Source organism: Camelina sativa, chromosome 9, assembly GCF_000633955.1.
Source record: "Camelina sativa cultivar DH55 chromosome 9, Cs, whole genome shotgun sequence".
Lineage (NCBI taxonomy): Eukaryota > Viridiplantae > Streptophyta > Magnoliopsida > Brassicales > Brassicaceae > Camelina > Camelina sativa.
In genome coordinates this window covers 19596950-19619231 of record NC_025693.1, presented here as the reverse complement: position 1 = coordinate 19619231, position 22282 = coordinate 19596950, and the positions used below count along the sequence as shown (strand labels likewise).

Here is a 22282-nt window from a genome sequence, read left to right as displayed (position 1 = left end):
GTGCTGAGTCATTGACCGCAACCAAACACACTCACGGCTGGCTTCATGCATGGCTAGGATCTCAGCGTGATTTGAGGATGTGGCTACTAGAGTCTGCTTCATAGAACGCCAAGAGATCGCTGTACCACCGTGTGTAAACACATAACCTGTTTGTGATTTACCATTGTGTGGGTCGGACAGATAACCTGCATCAGCAAAACCAACTAAACCTTCTTTGTTATGGTTAGTGTAAAATAAACCAAAGTCTGTCGTTCCTTGTAGGTAACGCAGAATGTGTTTTATACCATTCCAGTGCCTTATGGTCGGACAAGAACTGTATCTTGCCAGAAGGTTTACTGCGAAGCATATGTCAGGTCTAGTGTGGCTAGCCAAGAACATTAATGCTCCTATAGCACTGAGGTAAGGCACTTCAGGACCAAGAATTTCTTCATTGTCCTTCTTAGGAGCAAATGGATCTTTATCCACTTCTACACTTCTCACAACCATTGGGCTAGTCAATGAGTGAGCTTGCTCCATATTAAATCTCTTGAGTACCTTTTCTGTGTATGCCTTTTGATGCACAAGGATCCCATTGTTTATGTACTCAAGCTGTAATCCCAAACAGAATTTTGTCTTGCCTAGGTCTTTCATCTCAAACTCTTTCTTGAGATATCCTACTGTTTGGGCGATTTCCCCAGAGGTTCCAAGGATGTTTAAATCATCCACATATACTGCTATTATTACAAATCCCTTATTCGCGAATTTCTTTATGAATATACAAGGACTGATCGGGTCATTCCTATAACCTTCCTTGGCTAAATATTCACTTAGCCGGTTATATCACATTCGACCATTCTGTCTCAGTCCATAAAGCGATTTGTCTAGCCTTATGCAGTATTGGTCTCTAGAACTCTTCTTATCTTTGAGTTCTATACCCTCTGGTAATCTCATATAAATTTTATTATCCAGTGGACCGTATAGATATGCAGTTACAACATCCATTAACCGCAAATCTAAACTTTCTCTTATGGCCAGACTTATTAGATATCTAAAAGTCGTTGCATCCATCACAGGGGAGTATGTCTCCTCATAATCTATGCCAGGTCTTTGAGAGAATCCTTGTGCTACGAGCCTTGCCTTGTATCTGACAATCTCGTTTCTCTCATTTCTCTTTCTTACAAAGACCCATTTGTGTCCAACTGGTTTAATTTCTGGTGTTATCCTTAAGGTCGGACCAAACACACTTCTCTTCTTTAAAGAGTTTAGCTCCACATCTATGGCTTCTTTCCATTTAAGCCAATCTTTGCTTTGTGTACACTCTAGTATAGATGTGGGCTCATGATCCTCATTTATTTCAAGTGCTACCTTGTATGCAAATATATCATCAATGTCGACATCTTTTCGGTTCCATTGTATTCCAGACATTATATAGTTTATCGAGATCTCATTGTTGTCAACTCCTTCAGGCTCTTGAGGTTCAGCGTCCTGAGCCTCATTTGGTGCCGTAGGAGTTTCTGTGACAACGTCTGGCTTTTCTAGAATTCCCTTAGCCTCGGTCTGTTTTGCACTCTTTGTTTTCCGAGGATTCTTATCTTTGGAACCTAATGGTCTACCCCGTTTCAAACGTGGCATAGACTCTGTAGCAACTTGATTATTGTGTTCCTTGTGAACATCAATACGTACTGGTGCATTGCAAGCTGGTATGTACGATTTTGTTACTCTTTTCGGGTCAGCAAAGGAATCTGGCAATTGATTAGCTAGCTGTTGAAGATGTATAATCTTCTGAACTTCTGCATCACATGCTATAGTTCGAGGATCTTGCCATTCTAAGGATGTTTGATTCCATGTCAATTCTTTGCTCATCTTGCTGGTCTCCCCACCTAACATAGGGAATTCGGACTCAATAAATTGACAGTCCGCGTATCTGGCCTTGAACAGGTCTCCTGTCAGTGGCTCGAGATACCTTATTATGGTGGGAGACTCATACCCCACATATATTCCCATTCTCCTCTGTGGTCCCATCTTTGTTCTCTGTGGTGGAGCAATTGGTATATAAACGGCACAACCAAATGTCTTAAGATGGGATAAGTCTGGCTCTTGACCCGATAGGAGTTGGGATGGGGAATATTTGTGTTCACTAGATGGCCTGATGCGTATGAGTTCTGCTGCGTGTAAGACCGCGTGTCCCCAAGCCGACACAGGAAGCTTCGATCGCATTAACAATGGTCGAGCTATCAATTGTATTTGTTTAATGAAGGATTCATCTAATCCGTTTTGTGTATGTACATGTGCCACAGGATGTTCCACACTCACCCCCATGGACATACAGTAATCATTAAACGCTTGGGATGTAAATTCACCAGCATTATCTAGACGTATAGTCTTAAGTGGAAAGTCTGGAAAATGTGCTCTTAATCGAATGATTTGAGCTAAGAGCTTAGCAAATGCTAAGTTTCTCGTGGATAACAAGCATACGTGGGACCATCTGGTTGATGCATCTATCATCACCATGAAATATCGAAATGTCCCACTAGGTGGGTGTATCGGCCCACATATGTCACCTTGTATCCTTTCCAGAAAATGTAAAGTCTCTCTTGTGACTTTTACTGGTGAAGGTCTTACAATAAGTTTCCCTTGTGCACATGCCACACATGTGAGATTCTTAGGGAGAACTTTTCTTTCTTTAAGGTTGTGCCCTTTTGAACTCTTTATCAATTTACGCATCATGTTAGTTCCCGGATGGCCAAGCCGGTCATGCCATAAAGTGAAACTTTCTTTGTATATTTTGTGCTTAGCCAAGTTGGCTTCTATCATGTTAATCTTAGCATGGTATAGACCAGAGGCTAAGGCAGGTATAGTCTCTAGGATCTTCTTTTGTCCTTTCACATTTTCTGTAATGTAGAGGAACTCTTTAGATCCTTCACCCTTGGTTTCAATATGATAACCATTTGACCTTATGTCTTTAAAGCTCAATAAGCTTCTCTTAGAGCTGGGTGAGTATAAAGCATCACATAACTCAATATGAGTTCCGTTAGGCAACAATATGTGTGCTTGGCCATAGCCTTCTATAATATTTGCTATACCCGCAATTGTATTAACATTTGCACTTTTCATTATAAGATTTATGAAATATCTCTTATCTTTTAGTATGGTGTGGCTGGAGCCACTATCCACTACTAATTCACTCATGTCCTCGGCCATGTCTATAAATAGGACAAGAATTTCGGATTTTAATAGAATAGTTTATAAAATAAAATCCATTGAATTTAATTCAAAGCAATTATCCATTACATTAAAAGGAAATTAAATCATAAAGCATAGAAAATAAACCAAAATAAATTCGAAATTCATTCAACATCTTTGAGGCAGTCGGAGGTCTCATATCCTAGCAAGTCATCATTCTCATGATCGAAGTCTCCTTCATCATCGATGTGTACATAGTTTGCTTCTGGATTTTTCTTAAGAGATTCTTGGTATGCATCAATGAGGTGTTTGGGAGTTCTGCAGTTCTTGGCCCAGTGGTTTGACATACCACATCGGTGGCAAGTCGATTTGGCCTTGGAGTTTGGCTTAAAGGACCCACGGCCCTTACCACCACGTCCGTGGCCTCCTTGACCAGCCTGGCCCCCTCGACCACTACGTCCTCTGCCACCACGGCCACCACGGCCATAGTGTCTATCTCTGTGGACGTAGTTGATCTCACTAGGCTCCTTAGGCTCATTAGACTCAACTACAGCTTTCTTTCCCAAGTTNAGTATGGTGTGGCTGGAGCCACTATCCACTACTAATTCACTCATGTCCTTGGCCATGTCTATAAATAGGACAAGAATTTTGGATTTTAATAGAATAGTTTATAAAATAAAATCCATTGAATTTAATTCAAAGCAATTATCCATTACATTAAAAAGGAAATTAAATCATAAAGCATAGAAAATAAACCAAAATAAATTCGAAATTCATTCAACATCTTTGAGGCAGTCGGAGGTCTCATATCCTAGCAAATCATCATTCTCATGATCGAAGTCTCCTTCATCATCGATGTGTACATAGTTTGCTTCTGGATTTTTCTTAAGAGATTCTTGATATGCATCAATGAGGTGTTTGGGAGTTCTGCAGTTCTTGGCCCAGTGGTTTGACATACCACATCGGTGGCAAGTCGATTTGGCCTTGGAGTTTGGCTTAAAGGACCCACGGCCCTTACCACCACGTCCGCGGCCTCCTCGACCAGCCTGGCCCCCTCGACCACTACGTCCTCTGCCACCACGGCCACCACGGCCATAGTGTCTATCTCTGTGGACGTAGTTGATCTCACTAGGCTCCTTAGGCTCATTAGACTCTACTACAGCTTTCTTTCCCAAGTCGACCTTATTTGCTTCTGGTAATGGGGCTGTACCAGGAGGTCGCATAGCACTGTTCATCATCAACAACTCATCGTTCTGCTCAGCGAGCAGTAAACACTCAATGAGTTCCCCATAGTCAGCAAGCTTTTGGTGCCGATATTGTTGCTGGAGTACTCTGTTATTAGGGCTGAAGGTAGACAATGTCTTCTCAATCAGCTCCTGCTCAGTCACCTCTTTCCCACACAGCCTAAGGAGTGAGACAATCCTAAAGAGCTCAGAGTTATACTCTTCCACGGATTTGTAATCCAGGATCCTTAGGCTCTTCCAATCAAACTCTGCCTTTGGAAGGAGCACCGTCTTTTGGTGCCCATAACGGCGTTTAAGCTGTGTCCAAAGGGAGAGAGGATCTCTTAGGAAGAGGTACTGGCTTTTGATACTCTCAGCAATGTGATGATGTATGTGCTGGAGACACTTACTCTTGTTCCTGTCCGTAGACTCAATATCCTCATCGATGCACCCTTTCAGGCCATTTGATGACAAGTAGATTTCGGTGTCATTGGCCCATTGCAAGTAATTCTTTCTGGAAGCTTGCAGAATAGGGTAGTCTAGGCTCTTGAGATTAGCCATCTGCATAAATATAGACAACCGACATTTAGCATGCGGTATTTGAGACCGAACCATGCAACAAATAATTTTCAGGTCATGCGGTATTTGTGCCTTAGGTCATGCGGTATTTGAGACCGAACCATGCCTTGCCTCTTATAGTTTTTTCGGTTTAAATTCATGCATGCAAGACAACAAAACTAAATAGCTACATGCATGCAACAATTTCCTTATTCCTAGATAGGATTTCCTTATCTTATAGTTTCCTATTTGATTTAGGATTAAATATTTTTGATTTTTAAGGAATTTGGATAATTACTATTTTGATTAAGGACTTATCCTAACCAATATTTTAATTTCCGATTTAAAGTTTTAATTTATAGAAACTTAGCAAAAGTTTTATTTAATCAGATTAATTTAGGATAAGTACTATAATTTTAATTTGGAAATTATCCTAGAACAACTCTAAAATTTTCGAGTTTATGAATTTAGGATCTAGGGAATTTTCTTCTTGAATTTCTCAAGAACAGTTTAAACAATCCTAAAATATAATTCATGCAATCGATTTTATAACAACCTAAACATGGTCCGATTTTAATTGTTATGCATGAATGATCCAAGTTTTAATTTCCTAGAACAATCTGTAATAATCTGATCCTTATGAATCTAAATTAGTTCTAGGTTCTTATGCAACAATCAAGCAGTCAATCAACAATTTTAAAGCTTGATATAATTTGGTGCAATTTAACAAACAATCTAACAATCCTATGTGAATAGATTTTAAAGTTTATAGGATTATAGATCTTAAATTTGTTTGTTAGTTTACTTGGATATTTTAGGGTTCAATAGTTTTTAGTTCCAGATTCAATTATGTGGTTTTAAGAAGTTTGAATTTTGTTTACCTTAACACCACAAGGATTCTGACTGGAATTGATCTGGGAGCTAAAGACCTCAGATATCTCTTGACCACGAACCACGAACAGCTTCCCCACGAACAGCTCCTTGCTTCCCGCGAACAGCTTCTCGCACTCACCCCCGATCGACGAACCGCGAACAGCAAACCTCGACCAAGCTGTCGAGAGAACTTTGATCACAAGCTAAGGGTTGCTTGTGAACAAGAGGATCTTCGAACAGGAAGGATTTGATCTCGGATGGAAGTAAGAACAGGAAGTCGGTTTAGGGTTTTAGGGTAAGGGAGAATAGGCGGCTGCTTTAGGGTTTTGGGAGAGAGGCTATCGTGCTGATAACGTGTTGTAAATTAGGGAGTTTAGGGAGTAAATCTCTTAGATTATTATTGATAGGAATTGAGGTTACAACATATATATATAGTGTTACAAATCCTAAGGTAAAACCGACATACTAATGCTATCGCTGATGGGCTTCGACTAACGGGCCAAAGGCTCTCGACCAAGTGTGGTCGAGAGGCTGCGTACGGACAGATTGATAATGGGCCGGTTGGATAGAGTCCACCAAGTGTTTTACAACATGAAGGTTCTTCTTTGTGTCAACTATTTCAACTAACGACGATAGATATCATGTATTATTCCACGTACGCTATCTCTATCTATGGAAAGTTAGAAGAATAAATCTAAATTGTCAGTTTATACATAGTATATTGGTATACGTTAATTTTGTTGACAATTGTTTAAATTTATCTCTATATACATATCCACTCTTAAAGTCTTAAGTATTCAAGTTATTTATAGAAGAATAGTAAGAGATGTTAATATTGCTGATGTCAAAAGCCAACAATGAAACAAAACCAAGATTAAAATATTTATAGAAGAATAGTAAGGAATATTTAGAAAAAGTAATCGTCCATTCATACATCAATCCATGCAAACTCGCACGTTTTAAGATATAAGGACTTTATTTTATTATCAGGTTTTGTCAAATTACAGTAGGTGATCCATAAGATACGTATATTGTTTCCAAGTTATCTCCAATCATATTTCTTCCCCTTTCTGCACAACAAGAGTAGAATACAAACTTTTTCACTTACCATATAAAACACGTATGATATAATATATTATATCATGTTAAAAACGGACAATACAAATCAAAACTCCTCCAAATATGAAGAGGCGATACCCAAAAAAATTTTTGAATAACGTTGGAAAATTTATTTTTTGACACTCGTGTATAGAATTTATTTTTTGTTTTGTTAAATAGAATAATAATATTTCGTCAAACGCAAAATCCAGTGATATCCAGCGACCGACAAACAATTGTTTTTCTCTTTTGGCTTTTCTATAGTTTATATCAGATTAAAAATAACTAATAATCATAAGTGTACCTAATTCTAATCGAACTTTCGTGCAGTAATCGTAAAACTATAACCAAATTCTCAAAACTTAAAAAAGTTAGATTAATACCTTACAAAACATATTGTCTTAGGATAAATTTTGTAAAAACATATCATGATTCGTGTAAATCCAAACCCTTAAACATATGTTTCGATGAAATGTCCATAAAAATCTTTCATAATAATTTCCATTATAATATTAAGACAAAAATAACTCCTCAATGACCTTACAAAAATCTCGGTTGTCGTCACCCGCTAAAAGACAAACGAAAAATCAACATCGCCATTCGCCAATAGCTATTTTTTTTCTTGCTATTTTTTTTTCTAAATTTGAAAATAAGATCATCCTCGTGTCCGCCACGTTCTTCACCTACACTCCTAAACGGTGCCCTCTTCTTTTTACTCAAGTCCCTCATGATCTCTTTGTATAATGAGATAATGACTTTAAAGCGGAGGTTTATCTCACTAGAATTATTGGTTCTGATAGATTTTGCTTTCATGCAAAAGGTTATTAGAATTGAATCAAACTATTATCAGATCATCAATCCATACTAAGAAACAAAAACAGTCTGATACAAAGACAAGTAATAACGAAATCGAATATGAACGGTGTCGTTTTTGCTGGCAGGACTGAGGTCACTGAGGCAATACTTATCGTTGAAACTAAAACAGGGAAAAAAAATATATCTAACGAGATCATCACGTATAGCGACTTAATATACTCACTGCAGATAAAACAATACTAGCTGTCTAATCTATCTGAAATATACGATTTAACCCACATGAAATTGTCTCCATTTGGTCCCAATTGGCTTGTTAAAAATCTCTTAAAGATCTCTGAAGTTTTATTTTCTTGTGGAGGAAATATGGAAAAAAAACAAGAGAAAAAGGACACGTGAGTTATCCTATGAGGAGAGTTACGTATAGTAACAATTATAGAGTTCTTGTCAAAATCTTCCGACGACATGACGCACAGACCCAACAAATTTAGACTTTAGCAGCCCACCATATATATAAGCCTTCGAGTAGTCGTTTACATCACCAGTTTCACCACCCACAAATAATGCATTATCATCATCATCAAATGAAGTCACAAAATCTTAGTAGATTGTCAAATTAAGAAAAATATGCATATGGTAAACGCAAACACAAATGGAATCTAGGAATTTTTGCGTTTAACTTTCTTATCTTTGACATTAATAAGCGAATAAAACCAAAATAAATTTAAAAGTAAATTAAATTATGTATAATAAAATAAAGGTACGTACAACATAGATTAAATGGATTTGAAACCGAATCACACAAACTCTACTGTAATCATGTGACCAAAGGCAGCCAATTATTTTTATACAACGTAAAACCTAAAAAAGTTAGCTAGAAACCACTTGTGCTTGGAAAAAGAAAAAGAAGAAAATGACGGAAACACGTTTGGTATATGCGACCAAAGGAAAGCTACTAATCTTACACACAACATTAATTTCAAGGAAGAGAAAAGTCCTAAGAAACACACCAACCAATTTTATATATATTTCAAGAAAAATACACGAAAGATTCGAGAGCACCCGAAAATAATATACAAACCACACTTCTGTTTCAGATTCTGCACTAGCAAATTGAATTCTACGATGGTCAAATATTACCCAATAAATTCAAACAATGGGAACCAAACCGAGGCTATTGTTGAAATTTAACGTAACTATACAACAGATGTATTATATATTGCAGCATAAAAAATATTGTTCTAGTAATTTTTCCGTTTTTAAACATCCCCTATATATTAATAGAGAAACACATTTGAAAAAAAAAAATTGACATGTCAGCATTACAGAGCTCAAAATATTTTTTATCAAATAATCCTCAAAACATGTACTTATTTACAATTCTCTGCATTATTATTTATTTAATTACACAAAAATGTTAAACCTAGACGTCCAGACCCTTTCCTCTCACCTATAAATACATCATTTTCCTCACTAACAATGACATCACCACTCACAAGAGCAAGCAAACAACTCCACAATTCTAACAAACTATATATCTCTGATTTTCACATGGCTTCTTACAGCAGTGATTTTTACGAAACTAATACAGATCAAGAGTAAAGGATTTCACATATCTAGGAATAAGCACAATAATGTGATTTCTATAAATCCATTAATATGTGTATTTCAATTGGAAAGATTTCTATTTAATTTCATATTCATTTCAGAATTACTCAAGCACAACTATTTACATCATCTACATATTTGCATGAAACAATAACATAAAGTTGAAATAAAATGATGTAAATTAGTTTAACAATAATAAAATGAATCATATATTACGAAATATTAATATTTTGAGCATAATAATTTTGGTTAAAAAAAAAAACTCACAAGACATTACTTAACAACTGTACTATTATTCTCTTTTTACAAATCAAGATTTACTTAAAACCCTGTTTTAACCAACTATTGGTAAATAATTTTCTGGTATTTAAAATAAATAAATATAATTATCTAATTAGATCTCCATTAATATAAACAATTTCATAATTTTCCACAAAAAAAAAACTTAATCCTTGATTTACGTAAATAAAGATCTATATTAACATTTTTGAAGTACATTTTGTGTTATGCCCTTTAAGTTTTGCTTATTTAAATTTTTATTTACAATATTAACCCCTAAAAAAAATTATATAAATAACATTGCAGAGAAACTCAAATACTAAACTTTCTTAAATCGACCAACATTTGTTCCATTTATTGCCATAAAATCTTAATAATATTTATACATTCCGATTTTTCCAAAAACAACTCTACCCATTAAAGTTTTAATCTCATAAAATCATCAAAACTATCTTTAGAGATTTTGTTTGTATAGAATTTCTATAGAAATTTTTGCTTTACATATTTTGATTGTAAAATGTAGATTTAGTCATCTACATTACTTGATTTGAGGTACTTAAGGGTTGATTCCTCAGATTTCTCACATTATAATAAATAAACTAAATAATTATCCCGTGGTGTTTCTATAAATTGATGTACATTTGGTGTTCTTTAAGTTATACTTATTTACAAAGTTAATCCTTAAAAAAATGCACCTACAAACAGAATCAATTAGATTCCTAAAATGTCTCTACAAATTTGATTTATAATTTCCTAAAACAATTTATATATTAAGAAATTTATTACACTTAAGAAATATCTATACAACATTTTCTTCTTTATATACCAAAAATATCTATGCAATATTTTCTTCTTTTAAAAACTCTAATATTCAGTAATAACTATATTATTTCATATGAACAATTAAAACTTTAATGGTTATTAATATGCTGATAAAAAATGCAAAAATAATTATTTCACGGGTTAAATCTAATAAATTGGAGTATTTATAATATAAATTAATATGTGGTATACTGCATAATAATTTTTATGGATATAATTCTTTTACGGATTAAATCTAAATAACTTTAAACTTACGGATTAAATTTAAAAAACTAAAATTTTAAAAATATAATAATGAAGAATAATTCTTTCATGGGTTAAATCTAAAAAACAGTAAAAATTTCTATTTTTATAACCATAATAAATTCGATATGGTACAAATGTAACATTAGTATAAATAAAACTAAATAATTGTCGCGTGTCTGCGGTATACAACTGATCAAATTTTATAATTAACAATTAAAATACAATTATACAATCTTAAACACTAAACAAAAGAAACAAAATTAACAAACAAATACAATTTTAAAAAATTTAATTTTTTAATATTGTAAAAATATTGTCCCGCGGTGTACCGCGGGTTAAAATCTAGTATTAACATATTAACAGAAACCATAATCCTTGATTTGCATTAACAAATTTTGCCAAACAATCGGAAATAGTCAAATAATTCAAATTCTTTCGAAATTGCTTTAATTGGAGAGAAGTGAAATTTGTTATTAAAAAAAAAAAAGCATGCCAATTAAATCAATTTAATATTTCCAAATCACGTGTTAATAGCTTAATCCTTGCTTATAGTGGCAACCAAGATATGACGTGTTTTCTGATTTGCTCCTCCAAAAGTGATTAAGTTTCCTAATTAAATTACCACATTAATCCCGTATATAAAACAGAGATACTCCAAACCGAAAAAGGAATCATATATATCACACTTAATCCTTGATTTGTGTAAATAAAGGTATTAACATATTAACAGAAACAATAATCCTTGATTTGCATTAACAAATTTTGCTAAAAAATCAGAATTAAATACCTAATCAAATATTTCATATTCTTTCGAAATTGCTTAACTGGAGGGAAGTGAACTTTGTTAAAAAAATTTTTTAGAAAAAAACCCTTATTCAAATTACTACCCCTATATATATGTAATTCCAATCACATTCTTTTCCACGAGATCACCAAGCAAATAAATTAACAATTTACAAGTATTATATATTTTATTCTCTCATAGCTTCTTTCAACAATGTTTGTGATTTGAAACCTTTTCAAAAATATGTGGAAGATTAAGGTAATCATCCGATTGTGGAAACAATACTCAGCTATTGCTGGTGAAACAATTGAAATGATCTTGATAGATGTTAAAGTAAGTTTTTAATATATATATTATTCTATTGTTTTTTTTGTATTATTATATATATATATATATATTAAAAACTTACTTTAACATCTATCAAGNTTTCTTTTAAAAACTCTAATATTCAGTAATAACTATATTATTTCATATGAACAATTAAAACTTTAATGGTTATTAATATGCTGATAAAAAATGCAAAAATAATTATTTCACGGGTTAAATCTAATAAATTGGAGTATTTATAATATAAATTAATATGTGGTATACTGCATAATAATTTTTATGGATATAATTCTTTTACGGATTAAATCTAAATAACTTTAAACTTACGGATTAAATTTAAAAAACTAAAATTTTAAAAATATAATAATGAAGAATAATTCTTTCATGGGTTAAATCTAAAAAACAGTAAAAATTTCTATTTTTATAACCATAATAAATTCGATATGGTACAAATGTAACATTAGTATAAATAAAACTAAATAATTGTCGCGTGTCTGCGGTATACAACTGATCAAATTTTATAATTAACAATTAAAATACAATTATACAATCTTAAACACTAAACAAAAGAAACAAAATTAACAAACAAATACAATTTTAAAAAATTTAATTTTTTAATATTGTAAAAATATTGTCCCGCGGTGTACCGCGGGTTAAAATCTAGTATTAACATATTAACAGAAACCATAATCCTTGATTTGCATTAACAAATTTTGCCAAACAATCGGAAATAGTCAAATAATTCAAATTCTTTCGAAATTGCTTTAATTGGAGAGAAGTGAAATTTGTTATTAAAAAAAAAAAAGCATGCCAATTAAATCAATTTAATATTTCCAAATCACGTGTTAATAGCTTAATCCTTGCTTATAGTGGCAACCAAGATATGACGTGTTTTCTGATTTGCTCCTCCAAAAGTGATTAAGTTTCCTAATTAAATTACCACATTAATCCCGTATATAAAACAGAGATACTCCAAACCGAAAAAGGAATCATATATATCACACTTAATCCTTGATTTGTGTAAATAAAGGTATTAACATATTAACAGAAACAATAATCCTTGATTTGCATTAACAAATTTTGCTAAAAAATCAGAATTAAATACCTAATCAAATATTTCATATTCTTTCGAAATTGCTTAACTGGAGGGAAGTGAACTTTGTTAAAAAAATTTTTTAGAAAAAAACCCTTATTCAAATTACTACCCCTATATATATGTAATTCCAATCACATTCTTTTCCACGAGATCACCAAGCAAATAAATTAACAATTTACAAGTATTATATATTTTATTCTCTCATAGCTTCTTTCAACAATGTTTGTGATTTGAAACCTTTTCAAAAATATGTGGAAGATTAAGGTAATCATCCGATTGTGGAAACAATACTCAGCTATTGCTGGTGAAACAATTGAAATGATCTTGATAGATGTTAAAGTAAGTTTTTAATATATATATTATTCTATTGTTTTTTTTGTATTATTATATATATATATATATATTAAAAACTTACTTTAACATCTATCAAGATAATTTCAACTGTTTCACCGGTGGTAGCTGAGACTGCTAAGTATTGTTTCCACAATGGGATGATCTTCATATATAATTACGTATATGTTATTTGGTATAAGGAAATAACAAATGGGCCTCGAAAAATATTAAAACCCAGTACATTACATATTACAAAATTTCTCACAATTGGATTAGTTGTTCGTTTATATGATAAAATCCAATAACAAATATCCAGTAGGTACTAATAAACTATTCAAAATAAAATAGGAATTTAATTTAAAGAATATTAGTATATGTCAAAAAAAATATTTAGGTTCATTCCTAGGGTGAACCTTTTTGTTCACTTCTTCCTTATCAACCAATCATAATCTTCTATACATTATCTTGTTTAAAAAACTAAATCAAAATTAAATTAAAAAGCAATACATATTAAGGAAACAAATTCTGTATAATTTTATTTAAGGAAAGTTAAATATTTGCTTGGTTTAGATTTTACAATTAGAATGAAATGATGTATCGGTTTGGGTTTACAAATGAGGTGATTAGGGTTTAGATTTTACAATTCAAACAAAATTATATGTCGGTTTGGGTTTACAAATGAAGTGGTTAGGGTTTAGATTTTACAATTAAAACAAAATTATATGTCGGTTTGGGTTTACAAATGTAGTGGTTAGGGTTTAGATTTTACAATTAAAACAAAATTATATATATGTCGGTTTGGGTTTACAAATGAGATGGTTAGGGTTTAGATTTTACAATTAGAACGAAATTATATGTCGGTTTGGGTTTACAAATGAGATGGTTAGGGTTTAGATTTTACAATTAGAACGAAATTATATGTCGGTTTGGGTTTACAACTGAGATGGTTAGGGTTTAGATTTTACAATTAGAATGAATTATATATCGGTTTGAGTTTATTTAAACCGCTTTTTAATAAACACAAACCGATATATATGAAATCTAAACCCTAACCATCTCATTTGTGAACCCAAACCGATATATAATTTCGTTCTACTTGTAAAATCTAAACTCTAACCATTTCATTTGTGAACCCAAACCGACTTATAATTTCGTTCTAATTATGAAATCTAAACTTTAACATCTCATTTGTGAACCCAAACCGACATATAATTTTGTTCTACTTGTAAAATCTAAACCCTAACCATCTCATTTGTGAACTCAAACCGACATATAATTTCGTTCTAATTGTAAAATCTAAACCCTAACCACCTCATTTGTAAACCCAAACCGACATATAATTTCGTTTTAATTGTAAAATCTAAATCCTAACCACTTCATTTGTAAATCCAAACCGACATATAATTTTACTCTAGTTTTAAAAATCTAAACCAATCCAAATATTTAACTTTCCTTAATTAAAAGTATACAGAATTGTTTCCTTAATTTGGGTTGTTTTTTAATTTAATTTTGATTTATTTTCTAAATAAAATATTAGATGCAAGATTCTGATTGGCTGAGAGAAGAGGGGGTGAATGGAGAGGTTCACCCCCTAGGGATGAACCTAAGTATTTTTCCAAAATATATGCTTTGATTTCCAGTTAAACAAAATCATGCGCTAGGCGCGGGTCGATTACCTAGTACACTAAGATTGTCAAAGCCCAAGACATGGATACTCATTACATATATAATATTACAAAAAAAAAGCAAAAGAATAGCTAGTGAAAAAATTATTGAAAAAAAATATTTTTTGTCAATTATCGAAAATATTTTGTTCATGGAAAATCAGTTGTAGTAAATTTGCGACCAATATGTAATGAGAGAGTGAAAATCTTTTAGAATTGTTATAACCAAATGTTGGATTTGTGCAACGAAAATGGCTGTCGCAAAATGAATGTCGGATTCGTGCATCAATATTATTAGGAACATTAGGTTAAAAGCTTTTATAGTTTGCCAATTATCGGGATCATTAGTTCTTAAAGAACCCAAAAAAAATATAGTAAGGCTTCCTTTCAAGTTAAAGTAAGAATGAGATATATCCTGATGCTTGTAAAACCTTCTCACGTTAACTTGAAGGAAGTCTTACTTATCTTTTTTAGGTTTTCTTGAGGACAAATAATAATATCCAATAATTGGCAACAACAAAAGCTTCTAACCCAATATTCCGGCCATACTTATAAGTTGTTCTTCTTTTAACCTTCTTCAATCCCTCTTTAGTTATGTAGTTTGGACTACATACACAAAATCATCAGCAGCATATAATACTCAATTCCATTGGAGAAAAAGCATGTCTTTATAACAATTTTTGAAAGGTGGTTCAAACTTGGGAATAGATGGGTCAAGAAACATAATTGTCTGTATTATTGGGTCAAGTAACGTACTTCTATTTTAATTTCTAATTAATCATGATCTCAATTTAAACTTAATATAGGACATAATAATTTCATAGGGTAATGGGTGTCAGTTACATTTTCTTCTCTACAAAGTCATGTAACGTTCACTTGATTTAAAAAAAAAAATATTGTAAGTTTTACTTTTCAATGGATTAGGATTTCAATTTCAGCTTATATCGGACAATATGATTTCATGGGTTAATAGGCGTTATTTACGTCTTCTTTTCTATAAATTCATGTAACGTTCACGTGATTTTTAAAAATGATATATATATATATATATATATATATATATATATATAATTATTTACATTTTCATATAACTAAAAAAACATTAGTCAAGTACACTCACTTTTTTATTATTAATTTATATTTTATTTTGTCAATTTTTTTACTCTAAATAAGCTCTCCTTTTTTGTTGACTTAATTTTTTGATTAGACTACTAACTAAATTTTATGTTATGGTAGTCGAATTATATTTTATATAAGTTTTAATTTAATGTAGGTTGATTTTTTGATTACTTGATTTATATTGTTTGTTTACTTTGTTAGTACAATCTTTTTTAACTACTACTCACACATGAACACTAGTGGATTTTTTTCTTGAGATACAGTGCGGAAAAACGGCTTTTTCATACTCCGACAATAACCCTGTGTTCAATTCATACATTTGACTATTGATCTGGCCTAAACATACATTATGTTTATGAATATTTGAATTCCGTACCCCAACATCAAAATCAATACCCCAAGTATAATTGTTGTGCCATAACATACAAAAACGTGTTTATCGACTAACTCTGTTAAGCTTCCGTGTGCGCAACGATCCAAACGATGTCGTTTTGGCTAAACAGAGAAACTAAAATTTTGACCAAAAAGACGTCGTTTTTTATTTCTCTCACAAAATCTCTCTTCCTCTCTCCCAAAACTCTCTCTCGCAAGTAGGAACCCTAGAATTTGGGCATTTTTAATTTTTGAGTCGATCTGAAGTAGTTTAGGCAGCCCAAAATAGGTGTTTAGGCAGCTCTTTCAGATCGACTCGAAATTGAAAACGCCCAAATTCTAGGGTTTCTCTGCTGTGAGAGAGTTTCGGGATAGAGGAAGAGAGATTTTGTGAGAGAAATTGACCAAAACGACGTCGTTTTGGTCGAAATTTTAGTTTCTCTGTTTAGCCAAAACGACGTCGTTTGGGTCGCTGCGCACACGTGGAATCCACGTCAGAACGGTTAAACGGAAGCTTAACAGAGTTAGTCGATAAACACGTTTTTGTATGTTATAGCACAACAATTATACTTGGGGTATTGATTTCGAAGTTGGGGTACGGAATTCAAATATCCATAAACATAATGTATGTTTAGGCCAGATCAATAGTCAAATGTATGAATTCAACACAGGACTATTGTCGGGGTATGAAAAAGTCGTTTTTCCGACACAGTGCATGTAACACTAGTATTAAACTATAAAACATATTCCGGTAGCGGGTATCATCAGTCAAATAATTTCAAAAATATTTATCATAATAAGAATGATCATTTTGAATAATTTACTTACCGGTAATGAGTTACTTTTATAGCTGAACACTGCCTAAAATGTTGGAAAACAGGAGAAACGGTGCATATAATATCTCTTATCGTCCTATAAGTAATAGACTAATAGGAGACTCGGAGCCGCGACACAAAGAATCGGTGAATTTGATGTTCTAACTCTTGAAGCCATTAACAATACCATTGATAAAACATACTGAGAAAATAAAGATAGACAACATAAATTCAATTTTTTTCCACTCGTTGAGGATTTGAATCACCCAAACAAAAAGTGATATGACCCAAGAGAGCCGGTCACTTATTTCCACAACATAAACCGAGAAAGTAAAATTAAACACTTCTACTTGTTGTATAGTTCTGATCATATGGGTATGTTGTTGAGGAACAAAGAAACCACATAATATTTTATCAACTCAGGCTGCGTGAATATGTCAGTCTTCTTGTAAAAACCTCCATGACCTTCGAGAGGTTTGTTGAAATTTTGCGACAATTTATATATATTGAGAGTGTAAAGTTGTTCGGATCATTATAATCTTGTCACTCATCAGACATGAGCGGCAAATAAGATAAATTGCATAGCCGTCACATGTTATACTTGATGTAGTGTTATTTGATATTAAATCTTTCTAATATTGCTAATATGAAATGATTATGATGAGGCACATTCGAAAGGAATTTAGAGGCGGATTTCGAGGTAGGTGCATACTTTTTATTTACATACGGTGAGGGTCATTAACTAATGGAAATCAAAAGTGACAAATATGTAACTTGACTCTATTATAAAAAAAAAAAAAGATGGGTTACAAAAAGGTAAAGGATAACAATGTCAGAATATTGGATTTAAAGTGTTAAGATCATTTCATCAAGATACCTCGATCTAACACATGATTCAACGGATCAATCGACATAAACGTAAACGAAACCAACGATTTAACGAGTTCCCGGAATGATTACCGGTACATCTCGTGTGGGGGCCGAGATCACAAACATCCACTATGAAATCAAGGGTTACATCGTTTGTTACAACAAGATAATCATTCACCATCCTTTTCTAAATGTAAACCCAAACCTGAGATCACACAAGAGAAACATAGGATGAAGAAGACCTAAGAACCGAGCATAGAATCAGATATCATCAAACCCTCTCTCTCTCTCTCTAGCTCTCTTTCTCTCACTATGAGCAGCCTTTGAAGCGCTCTAAAGCGGCTTAAGTTAACTAGGAACAAAGCCTCTGTTTTATACAAAAAAACAGAGTCGGTTGTTTTCGTCTAACAAACCTTAACGTCTTCACACGTGCGAACGAGTCGGTTGTTTGGCCCTTCTTCATGTTAGATCATATTCTTATAAAAAGCTTTTGTTGTTTGAAAGGTGATTCAAACTTGGGAATAGATGGGTCAAGTAACGTATTTGTCTATTTCAAATGTGAATTAATTAGGATTTTAATTTTAGCTTAATATAGGACAAAATGATTTCATGGGTTAATAGGCGTCAGTTACGTTTTCTTTTCTATAAAGTCATGTAACGCTCACTTGACTTTGAAAAACTGAATATCCATACTAAATAGTTACTCGTTCTGTACAACATAAATAAATGTTTGCGTAAATTTTACTATAATTTGTTAATTATAAAATAATATTATAAGTTTTAGTACATGATACAATGTTCAAATCCATGAATTATATAAATTTAGTAAATTCTATAAAATAAAACAAAACCGATATTGAAGCGGTCGTGTTTAGAAATCTCGATTTAACTTTTAGTTGTATATATTATAGTGAATAAAATATAATATTTGTGATTTCTTAGATTTTAATAAGATTGACACTGTGTCGATGTACAGTGCGATAAATAAATAAATTAGATATAATATTTTATATATTTAAAACATAAGCAATGTTGTATCTTAGTTTTAAAATATATATGTCATTATTAAAAAAATTAGGGATGCAAATATTTAATTTTAGTTTTAAAATAAAATTCAGTTTTATAATTGTTTTAAATAGTTTGTTATTGTTTCTGAAGATTTATGAAACAATAAATGAAATCTGTTAAATAATTTTGAAAATATTTTTTTATTATTTTATAAACCAATATAAGATTTTCTTTTGTTAGTTATTAAATTAATTAAAATGCAATGATATTTTTTGTAATATGTCAGGGTTAATTTCTAACAATATTGATTAAATAAGTATATATATATCACTGGGAGTAGGAGTTTACTAGGAAAATCTAGAGATGTAAAATAAATTATTCTCAAGTAACATATCTTTCTTTATTATGTCATCTTTATTAGGATAAAACCAAGTCCAAAACTATATAAAAGCTTAGATCAATTCAGAAAACACTTTCAAAGACCAATATCAAACATTAAGAGAAAAAAACAGAGAATAACGTACTATACACACCAATAAAGATCTTCTCCTGCTCAGGTAACAACTTGAGAGCGCTTATTTATCTTATAACATATAGTCCGGTAGCCAGATATTGAGTCAACGATTATCACATTGAGCTAACAAAGTCAACAATCTCCACCACATCATGGAGTAGAGAGTTGGAGTTCACCACTCTACAATTCAACCTGATTTCTCCTTGAGTTCCAGTAAGAAGTGTAATATTTCCCATCCTGTTCATTGCCTCCACGAACGCATCAAAGAATTTTTGTGTGCCATCAGCAAATGCTCTCACCAAGGGGATCGTGTCTGTGGCATTGGGGCTAGAGAACAACTCTTGATCGGTTTGGATAAGACCTTTTTGTTCTTTTAGATTCACGTAGTATTTGTTGTCGAAAACCGTAGGCGTACGCAGATCGAAATCCACCAAGGCACTTAAATTGCCATTTTGGGGACATAGTCCACGAAGAGTTTGGAGGTAAGTAGTGTTGAGAGTAGGATCAGGTAATCCGGTCTCGCCGAAGTTGTATAATCTGTCAATGATAAATCGACATTGATTTTTACCAAATGTGTGACCCCCTAAACAAAAGAAAGACCATAATTAGATCAACAATATTTTACTCGCTCATTACTACTAATCTGTCAATGATGTTTAGTTTCTTTTTTTTATTAATTACCGGAGAGAGCAACAAGATCAGAAGGACGATCGAGGCCAACATTTTTAAAATTGGCCTTAAGTTCTGGAAGTGTTAAGTCTGGAGCTGGAAGATTATTATTAGCGAGTTCCAAAAATGCTTGCAAGCTGTCTCTTCTCCCCAAAGGAACCTTCCAAGAGGGACCTCCTGCCTATAGTATAATTGCCATTATACACAAAATTTAGAAATACTTTATAAGAATTTTTTTATCACTCGGAAACATGTACTATAAATACATTGATTATATATTCAAAAGGAAGTTTTTAGAATCTCCACTATTTCTTCGAAGAAAAAGTTAGTAGTCTTACGTAAATCCTTTATTTGATATTAAGCTTATTAAGTTTTCTTGACGGGACCACGCGTTTTGACGATTTCTCGACTAATTTTGAACACTAATCATAGTATAGTTGAAAAGTTAGTACTAAATATGATTGTGATATTCTCAAACAACTATATCCCCACTTTTCTTTTCCAACTTAGACTCTCATGGCTGATATGATATGTAAAGTGACTATTTGACATATTAAAATTAAAAAAGACAAAAATGTTTGTAACCAATAAAAGAAGATGGGACAATGAAGCATACCAAAGTAACAGATTGTTGAGCTGCAATGGTGAGCATATCTGCGCATGAAACGGTTCTTGGGCACGCCCTCTCTATTGCGGCTTTCATTCTATCAATCACATCAAATCCCCTAGTTGAATTTGCGTTTCCTAACGCATCTTTCTCTGTTTGAAATGATGTCGTGTTGTCTAACAAGATTGATGCATCACAACCCTTTTAAAAGTCCAAAACGTTATTTAAGAAACTATTAGTCTTTTCGTGCAAAAAAAAAATAATAAAAAAATTATTAGTCAATATATATATATATATATATATATAGCACATCCGTAGCTACTAAATATTTACCAAAGGTAAACAATATAACATTGATTCTTTCATTCACTAGAACCATTTGTTCTTCTGAAGCAAGTAACTAGTGATATATAATCACATTAAAAATATATATATATATATATATATATATTCTATATTAATTAATAAATTCAAGAAAATGATTAAATTGAATTATCCTGGAAATAGTAGCACATTAGTTGAACACTGACGCAATGTTAAAAACAAATCTTTTAATAATCTCATTTTTCTATTAATAATCAATTAAAAATATCAGTACATAAGTTAAAAACAATCTTATCTAATTAAAGCAGCATTGTGTTGCTTTATATTTGTCAAAAATAGATAAATGTGTTTTGAACGTATTTCTGTTGTAGCAATGCTATACATATTTTCTGAATGCAAATTGAATTTTGTAAATTTAATCCATAAAAAGATGCTGATAAATTTTTTAATACTGATAATAATTCACTTTAAACAAAATCACAGTCATTAAAAGATGAAGAGATGAACTCCAGTAGTTCAAAAAACTAAAGATATAAGAAAAAGATGATCATGATATCTTACATTAACAAAGCAGTCGTGGAAGTGAAGACGAAGGATACTCCCCGCAATACGAGGGTCCGATCTTAGTTCGTTTACTATAGTATCTCTAACGATGTTGGTGACGTTAGGACATGAAGTGTCGTAAAAGGTAGGAGTAAGTTGAGCATCGGACAAGGACGCACGAAGCATAAGACATCCCAATGTGATTAAGAGTGTCCAAGTGTACGAAGTTGTAGAAGATGAAGAGAACTTCATTTTTTAAACAAAGAGAAGTAAAGCTATACGATTGAGGAGAAGATGAGTAAAGGTCGGTATCTTAAAAATCCTTTTATAGGAAATGAAGGTCAAATCTGGAGGCTTTCTTTTCTCAAATGAAGGCTTTTCTTGCGAACACAAAATGAAGGCACTTTTTTGTTTTTCTCTTGTCAACAATATGTAATATATCAGGTGTTTATTCTATGATATATGTATAAATGGGTAAAAAACATGAAATAAATCGAAAATAAATTAACTTTACTACTTTTCTTTTTAACCTGATCAATACGTATTTAATTTACT

At 32.2% G+C, this 22282-nt stretch overlaps 1 protein-coding gene across 1 annotated transcript; it reads right to left on the bottom strand.

Moving 5' to 3' along the window:
* LOC104711414 (peroxidase 33) lies at positions 19464 to 22137 on the bottom strand. Its single transcript, XM_010428112.2, has 4 exons — positions 21746 to 22137; positions 20870 to 21061; positions 20266 to 20434; positions 19464 to 20167 (listed from the first exon to the last, which is right to left on the bottom strand). Exons 1-4 carry the CDS (start codon positions 21977 to 21979, stop codon positions 19698 to 19700), a joined length of 1065 nt encoding a protein of 354 aa, XP_010426414.1. The 5' UTR covers positions 21980 to 22137; the 3' UTR covers positions 19464 to 19697.